Source organism: Stenella coeruleoalba, assembly GCF_951394435.1.
Source record: "Stenella coeruleoalba genome assembly, chromosome: 2".
In the NCBI taxonomy this organism is placed as follows: domain Eukaryota; kingdom Metazoa; phylum Chordata; class Mammalia; order Artiodactyla; family Delphinidae; genus Stenella; species Stenella coeruleoalba.
Genome location: NC_137147.1, coordinates 8,343,163 through 8,358,900, shown reverse-complemented (window position 1 = coordinate 8,358,900; position 15,738 = coordinate 8,343,163). Strand labels below are relative to the sequence as shown.

General features: G+C 51.6%; 1 protein-coding gene across 1 annotated transcript in view; it reads left to right on the top strand.

Moving 5' to 3' along the window:
- The window catches only part of LOC307181751 (uncharacterized protein C14orf132), a 55,524-nt gene extending 47,490 nt beyond the window's left edge, over window positions 1–8,034 (top strand). The window contains exon 2 of the mRNA XM_079912557.1: window positions 959–8,034. Within this exon, the coding sequence (XP_079768683.1) occupies window positions 959–1,183 (225 nt within the window). The 3' untranslated portion in view covers window positions 1,184–8,034. The remainder of the gene's footprint in view (window positions 1–958) is intronic.
- The last annotated feature ends 7,704 nt before the right edge of the window (window positions 8,035–15,738 follow it).

Here is a 15,738-nt window from a genome sequence, read left to right as displayed (position 1 = left end):
TAAAAACTATAAAGGTAAGCAACTGATATTAAAAAAAATGCACGTGCAAGCATGTATGCGTACCCAAACGTATGTACAAGGATGTTTACCAGTACATTGTTTATAATAGGAAAGCATCAACATTCCTAAATCTCCAATTCTAGAGGAACGGTTAAATTATGGCTTGTGTTTATGATAGAATATTATACAACTGTGAAACTGTATCTTGGTAGGCTTTTTTTTTGTGGTACGCGGGCCTCTCACTGCTGCAGCCTCTCCCGCTGCGGAGCACAGGCTCCAGACGCGCAGGCCCAGCGGCCACGGCTCACAGACGATCCTCCTGGACCGGGGCACGAACCCGCGCTCCCTGCATCAGCAGGCGGACCCCCAACCACTGCACCACTAGGGAAGCCCTTGATAGGCTTTTAAATACAGGAATATAAAGCCACATGTTTAAAACTTCTCTCTCTCACACACACACACACACACACACACACAGAAAAAGATTAGAAAGGAAGATGTGAACAGTGATTATCCCAAAGTCGTGAGATTATGATTCTCTTTCTTTTCCTCCTCTTTTGTATTTCTTAATGTTCTGTGCTGAGCCGATATTACTTTTACAATTAGAAGAATAAAGACATTTGACGATGTGTGCTGTCATGGAGGGCCTGGCATCTAGAGAGGGAGGGTCTGTAAGTCCCAGTGAGTTGCCAGCTAGCCTTGAGATAGTCTGCTGAGCTGCTCGGGGCCTTAACCTCTTCATTTGCAAAGTGGGCGTGAGTGTCTGCCTCAAAAGGTTGCTGTGAATGCTAATTTTTCTAGATGAAAATATGCACTGTCATTTATTTAAAAGACCCAAAGCAAAGCCCAGTTCGGTGCTGTATCTTCGAGGGGCCTGCTTGACCAGGCAGCTGCCCCTCTGCGGGCAGCCTCCCAGCTCCCGAGGGCTCTGGTTAATTCTCTCTCTCCTTCTTCTCAGCTGCCCATGATGGGAGGCGCCTTCATGGACTCGCCCAACGAGGACTTCAGCACCGAGTACTCCCTCTTTAACTCCTCCACCAACGTGCACGCGGCCTCCAACGGCCAGGGTCAGCCAGAGGAGCCGCCAAGGTCGTCCAACGATGCCGTCTTGCTCTGGATCGCCATCATAGCGACGCTGGGGAACATTGTCGTGGTGGGGGTGGTGTATGCCTTCACCTTCTGAGCCGCGGGAGCTCCGGGACGGCCCCCCCTGCGCCGGGCTCACAGCGGGGCACTGTCGCTGTTGGCCTTTGGCTGCGCCCGCGTTCTAGAACCAGGAGTGCTGACCAGGTGCGCGGTCTCTCCAAGGGGAGTCACCATGCGTCTGGGATTTCCCCAAGCGGCCCTGATTTCAGATACTCCAGGCTGTGGTCCAGCTGATCCAGAAAATATGGGAGCCTGGGCTTCCAGCCCCCGGAGGCACGCCGGGGCAGAGCCTTCGAGGAGTAGATTGGGGAATTCTTGAAACTGCATTCCACGAACACGAGACCAGACGGAGCAGCCAGTCAGTTTAAAATACAGACATGGTTGGATGATCCTTTGCTGGCACTGAATAATCACTTCTGTGTCTCGTTTTTCTGCCAGCTTACCTGAGGGCAAGGGCAGCCCTCAGAACTTGAGTGTTGCCACCCCAATCTGGTTTCCCAGTCAGCCCCTCGGAATATTGGTGGTGGTCACTTGAAGGGTCATAGAACGTTCCTCATTTGACTTGCAAATGGCGTCTTTGTTACCAGACACCTGGCCCCTTATGAAACCCAAGGTTGGGGGATTCCTGGTGACGTGGATTTCAAGGGTGGCAGTGATGGTGGTTTTTATCTGCTGGGTGGACTTTCTCTTCTTTGTGAAAAGAGGAGAAGGTGCCTTTAAAAATTAGATCTGCCGGGCAGTTAACTCTTTAGATCACCCACTGAAGATGCTCTTTCCTCTCTGAGAAATCACGGAATTTTAGGGAGGAGGTGTGTGTGCCTCATCGCTTGGCAGGTGGGAGGGAGAGGGACGTGATTTGCCTGTGGTCCCAGGGCACGTAAAGGCAGGGGTCAGAGCAAGAGGGACATTTCCTGCCCATCAGTTCTGGGCTGTCTCTGCCCCATCTAAGCACTGTCTTGAGCAGATTCCTGCCTTCTCAGCTGCCCTGGGCAGAATATCCTGAGGGTCTGGAAGCGGTGTGCAGGGCGGGCAGGGAGTTAGACACCCACACTGTACCCTTGGTTTGGCTCCCATGCACCCTTGCAGGTGTAAATATGCTCTCCTGAGTCAGTTCCCTTACAAGCTTAAATGGCAGCGGCTGGGGGGCTGGCACACCTGGGAGCCCCTCATCAGGGCCAGAGCGCTGCTGGCCTTTGGGTGCACCCACGTGCTGGGGGGATCAGTATAGGAAAGGGCTCACTTTTCTTCATGGCGCAGTGCCCCCCTTCCTGAAACAGCTCTCCCTGTGCCCCCGAGTGGGACGAGCTGAGACACGGGCTTGCTTGCCTACAAGCCAGCAGTGGCTTTCTTCTTCCTCCCTGCTCTGTACAGAAGAAAACAGAGGCATAAACTCCTCCTCTGTGGTTGAGAGACTTAGAAGACCGGTACAGAAGCCCTCATGCATACTTGGGGACAATTGCAAAAAGGCTGAGTTTGTCACTGTGGTCTCAGGAGAAATGAGTGTTTTTGATAGACAAAGGGACATCTTAATTGTCCAGAGGCAGCCACTCGTCTGTGGGAGGTTGGCACCGAGCTGCCACGATAACAGGATTACCGGCCCACGCTGCAGACAGCGCCGGCCGCCAGCCCTTATTGGCCGCATCTGTCACTGCCGCCTGGCGTCCATCCACAAGTGCTTCAGTTCAAGTGGAGGTCGTGAGCACAGAGAGCTGGCGTGACCTTTGTGGAGCGGGAGAAGGGCTGTGGTACCTTTGGCCTGGACTCCTTCTGGAATCGCTGAGCGCGCCCTGCTGTCTGGAGGCAGGACCAGCCTGGAGGCGGGGCTGGATGGCGGCCGTTGTGAGCACATCATTCCAGCTGCTTCTCCAGCAAACTCCTGTCCATCAAGGCCTGGCATCTGCCCCGTGAGCAAGGTCTTTCTTAGACATGCGGCTTTATGAGGGAACCCAAGGGGGGGACTCCAGAGCCAGGGTGGGGAGACAGGTATCTTCATGGGGGCCGTCCAGCCCCAATACCCTGATTCTTTGTCTTCTGACCCCACATCCCCAGGGAGCCTGCAGCCCTGTAAGCGGCAGGTGGCAGCTCCCCGTTCTCAGATGGCCTGTGGGGATGGCTATGGGAGAGAAGGTTCTATGTTTGATAACAGGGGGAGGAGTGGGGAAGAGAGGAAATGTTGGCTTTTAGCTCTAAGGAGACCGCCAGCCTCCCAGGGCAGCCCTGGTGGGCCCTGTGTTCGCTGGGCATTTCTGGGCACAGAGGTCTCCCCTCTGAAGGTTTTGTTTTCCCTGACATGAAAACTGACATGCTGGCAGTTAAATTCAACTTCCAGGTCTTTCTTTTCAGTGTCAGGGCCATAGATGGTCAAGAGCTTTAAAGAGCTTCTTGTCTAAACCATGCATCGTACGGATCACAGTGACTTGCCCAGGGTCACCCCATTTCCATCTCCTGTGAATTTTTTTTCCACCTTCACTCAGATAGCAGGAGGGATCGATGCACATGTTAGATTTCTAGCCAGAGTGCACTGCCCCTTCCCTCGTGCTGCGGTTGGGGTTCTGTCTTTGATGTTAAGTAAAGGCCAAGAGATCTGACATCATCGCTTGAGTCTTGTGTCCAAGCCTTGTGCCAGATTCACAGGCACAGATTTAATCCCTACGCTTACCTTAGAGCATCATTGCTCCAACACACAGTTAAAGGACCAGAAGCTCCGAGGAGCGGAATAACTTGCCCGCGGCCACACGGCAGGAAAGTGAGGCTTAAAGCCGGACTCCTTCTGGAACAACGCCATGCTGCCTTCAGTGGCTGGGCGGCGCCTCCAGGGCACATTTAAACCAGGCCCTGAGTCTCCAGAGGCCGTTTCCCGAGCTCCCACGTCATGACGTGGCCTCTGCAGGTTGAAGTCTCTGACCATCCTTGGAATGGGGCACGTTCATCCCCCCTTCTCTGCCCAGGCTCTGGGGGGGGTGGTCCCTGTTGCCTGCACCCCCCCATTTAAGTTGAACTCAAGTCTCTCTGCATGGCCAGAGAAGTTCCCAGAGACCAGCTTTCTAGGGACCCATGAAGAAGGCCCTGACCCAGACCCGGAGCCCCACAGAGGGACCCACACGAGGAGTGAGGCTCACACAGCCAGGATTGAGAAGGAGAGTCATGGGATGGTCTGTGCTGCAGGCTGGGCCCCAGCCCAGACTCAGGTCTTCCGCGGAGCCCCAGGGCTCTCCCGAGCAGCTGGGGATGGCCGCTCCTCTCTCGGACCCCAGCCTGGGGCTCCCGTTCTGGCTTCTCCCATGTGAGGCTGGCCCCTGAGCCCACCCTGGCTTGATGGGTCCGTGCTGAGGAAGGAGGGGTTGCCTCTTCAGTAGCTGTTCCTCAGAGAAGGGGTCCTACCACTGCTGGAATATGCGCCTCTGCGTGCTTCTGCATTTCCCCTCTGCCAGCGTGGGTGTCGCGCACCTGTGTGTGTTCGCGCTTCACCGCACAGACCAGCACTTGCTTTATGAGGTCATGAGTTGCAGTCCTTGGAGCTTTGGAGGAGAGGCCAGGCCAGGGGACGCTTTAGCCGGGCATGTCCTAAGGGGATTCCGCCTCCTATAGGCCTTGGGAGAGTCAACCGCTCTGCCGGCCCCTGCTCTGTCTTTCCTGCCCTTTCCATGGGATTAAGAGGCAAATGAGACTCCCTTGACCCCGTCTACCCCCCGGAGAAAGATGCTCATACTTCCTTTCAGGGGTCCCCCGGAATCTGAGGGAGAAAAGCAGGGAGGACAGGCTACTACCACGGGCCTCGAGAGACAACAGGCCATTTTCCAGCTTGTTCTGAACGGAAGGACTCGCTGCCCGCCAACCCACTAGCATCTGTCGGAATCCCTCCCTGGAGACTGGAGACACTTGGCTGCCATCGACACTGCTGCCCGATTGCTTCCAGACAAACGGTCCTCTCCTTCTGCAGGAACTTGACCTTCCCTCATTATTAGTAGTGATATTGTTAACAATGATTAGTGCTGTCGTTACACACCTTCCTTGTGCTGATGTATCTCATTTACTTCTCAAATCACCCCTCGGGGACAGGAGTGAGGGTACAGAGAGGTGCACAGTAATTACTGTCCCATTTTTCTGTTGAGAAAGCCGAGGCCAGGCTGTGTGTGTGAGAATCCATCGCCGAGGAGCTGTGATTCAGACCCAGGTCTGCTGGCTCTGCAGGCTGGGCGGTCACCTTGCGTCTCGGTCTCCCTGCATCTGCACCCTCCACGATGAGCCCTCTGGGATGGACCAGCCCAGGATGAGCCTCTGAGGCTCGGCTGTTCTGGTCCTGGAGAGGGATTTTGAGTGGACGTCCTAGAAAGGGGCGGGCAGCACTGCCCGGGTATTTATCAGTTGTAGAACCTCACAGCAACAAGAGGCTTTAGAGAGCATCTAATCAGGACCGTAACTTTCGGGAGGTCAGCCGGGGTCACATCATAGATTAGTGGAGAGCTGACAGATCCCCGGATGGATGCCTGGCCCAGGGCGCTGTGCATTCACTGGGGAACACAGCAGGGCCCCGGATGCCAGTCCCAGCCTTGGGACAGGCATCATGTTCTCTGGCAGTTGTCATCTGGCCCCCTTCAGAGCAAATCCTGGGTGGGCTGGGCTGCCGTGCTGGAGACGCCCAAGGAGCTGTGCTTCTGGCGCAAGGGAGCAGCTGGAACCTGAATGTCCCGTGTTTGCCGGGCCCACCTCTCCTGCCTCACCTGCTCCACAGGGCCCTGACCTCAATCATGTGGTGAGAGCGTCGTGATAGGGCTGGAGGGGAGGCCGGGTGGCTGGGCACTGAGAGCCCACAGGGGTGGAGTCTGTAATCTCCAAGCGGAAAGAGAAGCCACTCCAGGAAACCCAGGTAATCAGAATTCAGTGGTGGCCAGGTGTCCCCAGCGAGTCACTTCTGAGCTCAGACGTTGAGCATTTTCTTTCCTTCTTTTTTTTTTTGGATGGGAGGCTGGGGGTAGACAGGGGACAAAACAGTGCAAACCATGGTGATTAAAGGTGGGCAAGTTCCCTCCAGAGTGAGAAAACAGCAACTATCAGGAGTGCCATGGAATTGTCAAAAGTACCTGAAAAGGACTATGTAAATTTTGGAAAAGTCTGCATGGCTTGTTCTGAGTCTTGGTAAAAGTCATACTTTTTTTTTTTGTCAAGATAGAGAATAAAAGCAGAGAAAGGCCTTGGAGGGGTTGGTTGGGCTGCACAGTTCCCGGGATGCGGGGGGCACCTGCCTTTTGACCATCGTGCACTTGCACCTGCCTGGACCTGTCCAACCAGCTGTTTGATGAGGTCCATCGTCTGCTCCCGGGTCCTTTTGCAAGCTGACTTCCTGCATTCCCAGGAGGAGGTTTGAGACCCGTGCTGCCTTGGGAATAAATCCTGACAGATGTACGAGTCACCTTTGCGGAAATTTGTGTGCCACAGCTACTGGGGCATCCAGAGCCTTCCCTCCCCACCGAGCCCTCTCCACGCGGTTGAGCAGCCGCCAGTGGCCCCAGCGTCAGTCTCAGCAGCTGACTCTCCCCCAGTGTCTAATGAACCAGAGAATCACTGCATTTAGAGTTCAAAACATTGTCCCGGCAATCCAGACGGTTGTGACCTAGGCTCTGTAAGCTGGCAGGAAGGGAGCTTCCAAACTTTTACACTTTCCTCCAGGAAACTGAGTCTCCAAGAGTTTCGGGAGAGTTGCCAGGTCCTGTTTGGGTGAGCAGTGAGCCCAGGGCATCTATCAATGAAGTTTCTGAACCACTAGGACTGTGGTTCTCAACTGGGGGCAACTTTGTCCCCCAGGGCACCTTTGGCAATGTCTGAAGACAGTTTTGGTTTTCATGAACTGGAGGGATGTGTTCTGCTGGCGTCTAGTAGATAGAAGCCAGGGATGCTGCTGAAGAGCCCCCAGGACAAAGAATCATCCATCCCCCAAATGCCATCCATCCCCCAAATGCCGTCCATCCCCCAAATGCTGTCCATCCCCCAAATGCCATCCATTCCCCAAATGCCGAGGTTGGGAAACCCAGGTTTAGGCTGTGCCGTCTCTGACTCCAAAACTATGGGTATCTTCCAAATCTCCACCTTTCCCCGTTTGTGAGTCACTTAATAAATCAAAAGTCTCCTGAGCTACAGAAGTGAACACGGTTGCTGCCTCAAGTTCAAATAATTCCAGCCAAGGGCAGTGACCTGGAATCTAGCAAGTTGTTTGGAAATCCAAGTCCTCTCCCTTTCCATCGTATTGGGCTTTCATGGGGAGTCGCCCTGGATGGAGAACCGTACAAAGTGGATGTGACAGTGGGGATGAACTTGTCCCACGTCCTCCCACCCAGTAACTGTGGATCTCTGGGACCTTGAGGGACCTGGCTCCTCAACAATATATCTGAGAGGTGCTTCTTGGGGAAAATCTTAGATAGGGTGGAGGTAGGGGAGCTGGTTCACAGCCTTTGGGCAAATCTACATCTCCTGTTCTGACCTTTTCCCGCCCTATTTCTCCCAGTTGAAAGCATACTAGCACTCTTTCTACTATTTAAACTTTCTACTACTTAAAGTTTTAAACCTTATTCTTGTAACTAGCTGCAGTCCAGATGCCAATTCTTCATGCCCAGAGAATCGGAAATGTTTCTGTGTCTTACTAACGTTTGCATATTCAACTTGTAAGTGCAAGCAGTTTTCTTAATAAAAAGGTATTTTAACTATTCATGTAGTCCTTTGCTACTGAAGACCCCAGTTTTCGCGATGAGGTCACTAACTTTTACTACAGTGAAAAGGCTATTTCTTTTTTTTTTTTTACATCTTTATTGGAGTATAATTGCTTTACAATGGTGTGTTAGATTCTGCTGTATAACAAAGTGAATCAGTTATACATATACATATGTCCCCATATCTCTTCCCTCTTACGTCTCCCTCCCTCCCACCCTCCCTATCCCACCCTTCTAGGTGGTCACAAACCACCGAGCTGATCTCCCTGTGCTATGCGGCTGCTTCCCACTAGCTATCTATTTTACATTTGGTAGTGTATATATGTCCATGCCACTCTCTCGCTTTGTCACAGCTTCCCCTTCCCCCTCCCCATATCCTCAAGTCCATTCTCTAGTAGGTCTGTGTCTTTATTCCTGTCTTACCCCTAGGTTCTTCATGACATTTTTTTTTCTTAGAGTCCATATATATGTGTTAGCATACAGTATTTCTTTTTCTCTTTCTGACTTACTTCACTCTGTATGACACACTCTAGGTCCATCCACCTCACTACAAATAACTCAATTTCGTTTCTTTTTATTCTCTTTATTCCATTGTATACATGTGCCACATCTTCTTTATCCATTCATCCGATGATGAACACTTAGGTTGCTTCCATGTCCTGCCTATTGTAAATAGAGCTGCAGTGAACATATTGGCACATGACTCTTTTTGAATTATGGTTTGCTCAGGGTATATATGCCCAGGAGTGGGATTGCGGGGTCGTATGGTAGTTCTATTTGTAATTTTTTAAGTAACCTCCATACTGTTCTCCATAGTGGCCGTATCAATTTACATCCCCACCAACAGTGCAAGAGGGTTCCCTTTTCTCCACACCCTCTCCAGCATTTATTGTTTGTAGATTTCTTGATGGTGGCCATTCTGACTGGTGTGAGGTGATCCCTCATTGTGGTTTTGATTTGCATTTCTCTAATGATTAGTGATGTTGAGCATCCTTTCGTGTGTGTGTTGGCAGTCTGTATATCTTCTCTGGAGAAATGTCCATTTAGGGCTTCTGCCCATTTCTGGTTTGGGTTGTTTGATTTTTTGTTATCGAGCTGCATGAGGCTATTTCTTAACATAGGGTTTCAACATGCTCTTTTGATTCAAAATCTCTAACCTTAATGGATGTAAAAATGTGGCCGTGTGGAATCATGTCCCTTTGACTCATGGCACTGTTGCTGTTGTCGTCATGTTCTATTATGATAATTAAAAAAAGAAAAGAAAACGTTAACTCCTTTGTGTCTGACTCCAAGCTGTGCTTTGTCTAAAGGTTGCTGTTGACTCACCTCGGTGAGGCTTGGTGCCAGCGTTCCCTCCATTCTTGTGCTCCTTCCGATAGGGACAGAATAAAGGGACAAAGCAGGTGATTAAATAGTTCATCCCACTAAAGGATCATAAGTAAAGGAAACTTACTTACAGATCCCTGTAAGTTAATGATCACTCAAGAAAGCAGGTTTGCTAAACCACAAAACCAAGCAGGCTTTCTTAGCAACAACACCATGCAACAGAAGTATGAGACTTGCCCCCAAAACAATAAAGCAGTGGTGGCAGGAGACCCACATCCTGCCCGGGGAGGTCAGTAAGTTAATGATCCCTAGGACACGCTTCTCTGCGCACACTAAGAGCAAAAATATAAGGAAAAGGTGACATTATACTGAAACCGTATGATTTACCGTATTTTAGTATGTGTTACCGCCTTTTTGCTCATTTCCATTGTGCCACGACAGTCCCGGTCTGACCATATAGAGGCCCAGAAAACTCCCCCCGCCCCACCAACGTGGAGGAGGAACTGATCATGGAAGCATGACATCTACTCAAGAACGAGGAAGAAGGGCTTCCCTGGTGGCGCAGCGGTTGAGAGTCCGCCTGCCGATGCAGGGGACACGGGTTCGTGCCCCGGTCCGGGAGGATCCCACATGCCGTGGAGCGGCTGGGCCCGTGAGCCATGGCCGCTGAGCCTGCGTGTCCGGAGCCTGTGCTCCGCAACGGGAGAGGCCACAACAGTGAGAGGCCCGCGTACTGAAAAAAAAAAAAAAAAAAAAAAAAAAAAAAATGAGGACGAAGGTTGTCTTCTCCTCCCCACTTTTCCTTCGATTATAAAACTGGAGCCCACAAAGTTCTCAAGGCGGCACTCCCTTGCCTGCCCGCGTGTGAACCTCACAAGCGTCCTGTTCTCATAAATCACTTCTTACCTATCACTTTGCCTCTAGCTGACTTCTTTCTGTGCTGAGACAAAGAACCGGGGCTCCTTGGAGCACCTCCTCCCCCAGACGCATTTCTGCAGCGTCACTTCTGCCCCCCTGTCCCAGGCAGAACAATCCCCTCCCCGCTGTGCCCCTCACACACCGCCCCATCGTCACACTGCCTGCAGCAAATCACAGAAGCTACACTCACTTACCCATCAGTTTTCCCCACCCTCTGAGTCATCTCTGAGCAGAATTTATCTTACTCAACGTTTTATCCCACGCACCTAGCACGGTACCAGGCTCATGGCAAACACAAAACAGACATTCAGGGAATGAATGGAATGAATAGTATCTGAAGGACCAGCCCAGTGAATTTCAACATTACATGGTATGGTGAGTGTGCAGTTATAGCTTTATTCAGTCGCTCACTGGTAACAGCAAACATGGCACTGACTAGGTGTTCAGGGCACTTGTGAGCTCTTTACATGTGCATTAACTCACTTCATCTCCACAGCAGTTGTCTAAAGTAGGTACTGTTGTTACCTTGTCGACTAAAAAAAAAAAAAAGCACAGCCTAAAAGTTGAGAATTATGTTTTATTTGGCAGAAAAAACTGAGGACTCAAGCCTGGAAGACAGCCTTTCAGATAGCTCTGAGGGACTGCTCCAAAGAGATAAGGGAGAAGCCAGGATATAGAGGAGTTTTTGTAACAAAAAACAGGTAGTCGGACATCAAAAGATTACTGTTAATTAGAGAAAACCAAACATCTGAAGTAAATGAATTTAGAGCTTTTCTATGGACAGCAAGATGCGAGAGTCTGGTCTCACGGAGTCGCTCCTTTGATCCACACCTTAACTATCTAGGGTCAGTATCTTGGTTTTTGTCCATCATGCTTCCCCTTGGGGTGCACAGTTGGGAGGAGCTGCAGCGGCTGCTGCTCGACGGCCGCAATACCCTTTGTTTTCTGACGTGGTAGGCAGTATTTTTCATCCATACTCTCCTTCCTGTTTTTACAAATGAGGAAACCGAGGCGTGGAACAGTTTCTTGCCCAAGGCTGTGTGGCCGGTGAGTGCAAAGCCAGGACTGGAACCCAGCACTGGCTCACGGCCCCTTTTCTAAAGGCTCTAAAATGCCTCTCAGTGTTTGCTGAGCATCGATTGTGTTCGAGGCCCCGTGCCAGGGGGCAGGGATGCTGCCCTGGAACACATTTTTGAGGGGGAGAGAGGCACAAATAATGTCACTGTCAGGTATCACATACTGAAATGCTAGGGGACCGAGTGTTGGGTTCTGCACTAGGGTCCCTTATGAAGGGTCCATTTTAGGCCCTAAAGGAGGCCCGCCATGATGGCCAGGACCACAGAGAAGCAAGGGAGTGATCGGATCAGTGGCTTATAGAATAGTTCACAGCTAATGGGAGATTGGACCCAGAGCTCCGGGTCCCAGCTGAGAACCTGGTCATCCTAAAAGGTAGGAGGAGGTCTACCCATGGGGCAGGTGCAGGAGGGGCAGGCCAATCAGAAGATTCATGGGTTGAGTACCAGGCTTTTATGACCAGGAAGCCTTGGGCTGTGAAGGTTTTCCCCTCCCCCAACTATAGGCTTGGACTGGTCCCAGCTCTTCTAGTCCCTTGTCAGGCAGGAAGATTCCGGTGCTCAGGGCTCCTAGAGCAGGGTCATTCTGGGCTGGGCAGATAACCTACATCTGCCACTCTCAGGTCCAGCTACCTACTTTGCAGGTCCCACTGTAGAATGAAAATGCAGGGCTCTTGCTCAGAATTATAAAGAATTTCAAGATGGCGACCACAGGGCATTAAAACAAGTGTGCGGCCCTCTGAGCACGGGGCCCCGTGTGACTGCCCAGGTTACCTGCCCACTAAGCCAGCCCTGGCCGCCACTGCTCTGAGCCGTGCAGCCAGGGGAAGAAAGGGGCAGATTAACTCACTCCACACCACACCATGCAATTCGCTCCCCTAGGCTGCTCTTCAGGGAAGTCCATGTTGACTGTGGGAGAGGTGGAAAGGGCTAGAAAATATTCCCATGCTTACATGCAAACTCCTTTCCCAATGTGACTTTGCAGCTCCCTCACCCAGAGGGGGAGACTGTCTCCCCAGAATCTGACTCTATGGACTGGCTTTGTAACATGCGTCCACACAGAGGGATTACTAGGACTGACGACGGGCCAGTCCTGGGTGTTGGGAGGGCTTGCAGCTTCCTCTGTCGATGACCTTGGAACCCTGTGGAGCCGAGGCTAGCCGTCCCGAGGAGGGGGGCCCAGGGCCTGGCTGCCCCTCTGTCACAAGCCCACAGCCTGCCAACTGCCCCACAGGTGAGTGAGCCAAGGTGAAGAAGGTTTTCCACAATGTAAGTGCTTCACAGGGCTCCTGAGGCACCACGTAAAGCTAAATAAATCATGGAAGGCTGCCTGGAGGAGGCAAAATTCAACCTGGCATAAAATCTGGAGAAGCAGGTGCACAGCAGAGGGGTGCATGGGCGCTGGGTGGTGGGAAGCCAGGCTGGAGCCCGGAGGTCAAGGCAGCGATGGGGATAAGGCTGCTAAGCCGATCAGGCCAGCCTGAAGGGGCCCCGAAGGACAGGGTGAGGGTCATGGTAGGTAGTGGGTTGCCATCAGCAGCACACAAGCAGGGCTGGTCCTCAGAGGGAGGAGCACAGTGTCTGGAACAGGGAGGCAGCAAGGAAGCTAGGAAGTGACTCCTGACTTTGCCTCTCAAACCTGCCCCTCTGGTCATCTTCCCGGCAGCTGCCCCTGCCCCCAGCTTGGACCTATAGCCTTGGGTCTTCCTCCCCATGATGCAGCATGAGAAGATGGCAGAGGCCGTCACACAGCCCAACAGACTGTGTTCTCAAGACCAATGGGCATCATTTTGAAAGAACAAAGAAAGCAGGTGGCAAGATTTTTCAAGCAAAGGAGACAGCTGCAGTCCAAGCTGCTATATTTCCATTTTAAGAGGCTGCAGCCAGGCCAGCCCTTACCAAAAAATGCCCCCACTGCCCCCCTCCCTGCTAGCCCTTATACTAAATTGTTGGCTTTACAAATTTGGTTTGTAAATACATACGTTCACATTCTACTTGCCTGCTACGGATCATCTTCGATATTTTAATGGTCTGAAATGCGTCCAGCCTGTTTACAGAGCTCCAGAGCCCACCCTCCGGGGGCACCTTTCCCTTTGGCCCAGCCAGGCCCCTGTTGGTTCAGGGTCCTGCAGGGCACTGGCCTGACTAGGGCAGCAGAAATGGTCCCATGATTAATATTTATACAAGCCAGGCTGCTGGGGCCGTTTCTGCAAACTAAACAAATAACATTAACTACCACGGCAACCAGCACTGGTGGAGGTGCTGCCTTCAGGGTTTGCAAAACACTTTCCAATCCAGCTTCGATCCTCTGGACAGGCCCCTCCCAACCAACGCCTACCTGGCCCCTGCCACACCACCTGTCTTGGGAGGATGCGGATACAGAGGATCAGCTGAAGACAACAGTGTGTAAGTGTGGACAGTGGGAAGCCTGGGGCGGCCAGAGGAGGGCCTCCTAACGAGGCTGGCCTCTTAACGAGGCTGGCAGCCCAGGCCAGAGGCCGAGCCTCCAGTTTTTAGAAAGGAAAAATGAAGTTCATGTACTTGTTTATCCAACAATTAATGATTGAGCACCTACTCTGTTCGTCTCATGGTGATGGGAGATAAGAAGCAAATAAAGAAATAGTTAAATAATATAGCTGTGACATCATAAGAAGTATTTATATCACAGTGTCTGTTGCTAACAATACTGCACTGTATACTTAAAATTTGCTAACAGGGTAGATCTTACGTTAACTGTTCTAACAGTAACAACAAGAACAACAACAACAACAAGAAAGGGGGATGGAGGAAACTTTGGGAGGTATGGATTTGTCTACGTCCTTGATGGTGGCCATGGTTTCCCTATATGATGGGGATGGTGACACTTAGCTCCAAACTCATCGAGTTTTGTACCTTAAAGGTGTACAGCTCTTTACATATCAATCATACCTCAATAAAGTATTTTTTTTAAAGAAGGCAATAGATATTTGGTCTCTGCCCCGGTCTCCGACGCGGGATCCCTAAGACCCTTGTCCTTTCCTGAGTGATGAGAGCATCTCACAGAGAGCTCCTAAATCCCTTGGGACTTCCTGGGTGACAGGAGCATCTTTTGTTCTAATGAGGTGGCTGTTAGGGGGCTCCTGGGTGGGGGCTGGTCACCAGAAAGACCAAGTCACGATCAGAACATTGGAACTTTCAGCCGCATCCCTCATCCTCTGGGGAGGCGTGCGGGCTGAAGACTGGGCTCATTATCCGTCCTGCCTACGCGATGAAGCCTCCATAAACATCCCCAAACTGTGGTTTCGCGAGAACTTCCTGGGTGATAGACACATCCACGTGCCAGGAGGGGAGCTCACCCCAGACTCCACCGGGACAGAAACTCCTGTACTCGGGACCCTTCCAGGCCTTACTCTATGTTCTCCTTCATCCGGCTATTCATCTGTATCCCTTATAATACGATAAACCGGTAAACGTAAATCAAGTGTTTCCCTGAATTCTGTGAGCTCTTCTAGCAAAGTATCAAACCCGAGGAAGGGCTGGTGGGAACCGCCAATTGATAGCCTGTCAGACAGAAGTGTAGGGACCCTGGGGACCCGGTACTTGTGACCGGCGTCTGCAGTGGGGGCAGTCTTTGGGGCTGAGCCGTTAAACCTGGCGTCTGACACTAACTCCAGGTAATTAGTGTCAGAATGGAATTAAATGACAAGACTGGACACCCAGTAGGTGTCCAAGAGTCAGTTCGTATGGGGAAAATGGTCCCTCATCTTTGGTGTCAGAAGTATCATAAGTAGAAGAACAGTTTCCTTTTAATACCGAACGGTGCTAAGTGTTACGGGAACAAAAATAAAGCTCATGATGGGCTAGGATGAAGAGGCACGCTGTTTGGAGAGGGCTGTCAGGAAAATGGCAAAGACAACGCGGGCGGGAGTTGAAGCGGTGAGAACAGAGCTTATTCAGTAACAACAGACAGCTGATTTGTGCAGAGACGACAGCTTCTAAAGTGAGGATGAGGGAGGGAAGAGAGGCGAGGGGCCAAGTGCGGGGAGCTCAGGGAAGTGAGAAATCACAAAGGATGGGTCAGTTAAATGTGCTGAGGCCAGCTGTGTCTGCTAGCTGGCAATTCTATAAATACAGTCTCTCCCCCACCACCCAGGAGACTGGAAGACAGAGGCCCCCTCCTTCCCGAGGATCCCAGTTCAAAGCAATGGCTTTCAGGTCCTTGAGAAAGACCCTCCTGAGTTGTAGGAGATCCCTAGATGTCTCAAAGGGACACAGGGAGGATTCACAATTGTTAACCGCTTTTTAGTCAATAATCTAAGAAAAGGCGGTCGGGGGACTATGTCGGGTTAGCTAGAAAAATGGTAAATTCTTCTGAGAGCCGGGAGATTTTCCAGACAGGAGCTCACTCGAAGGGGGCTGTGTCATGCCGGGGACAGTGCCGGGACACAGCCTCAGGCTGCTAGAAGCCCGCAGGTGTCTTACGGTCGGGGTTTGGACGGAGCTGGCAGATGCAAAGAGAGCCCTTTGCAGTTCTCAAAACTTCTGCTCCCAGGGTAGAAGTGGCAGTGCTGGCCAAGCCCAGGATGACAGCTCAA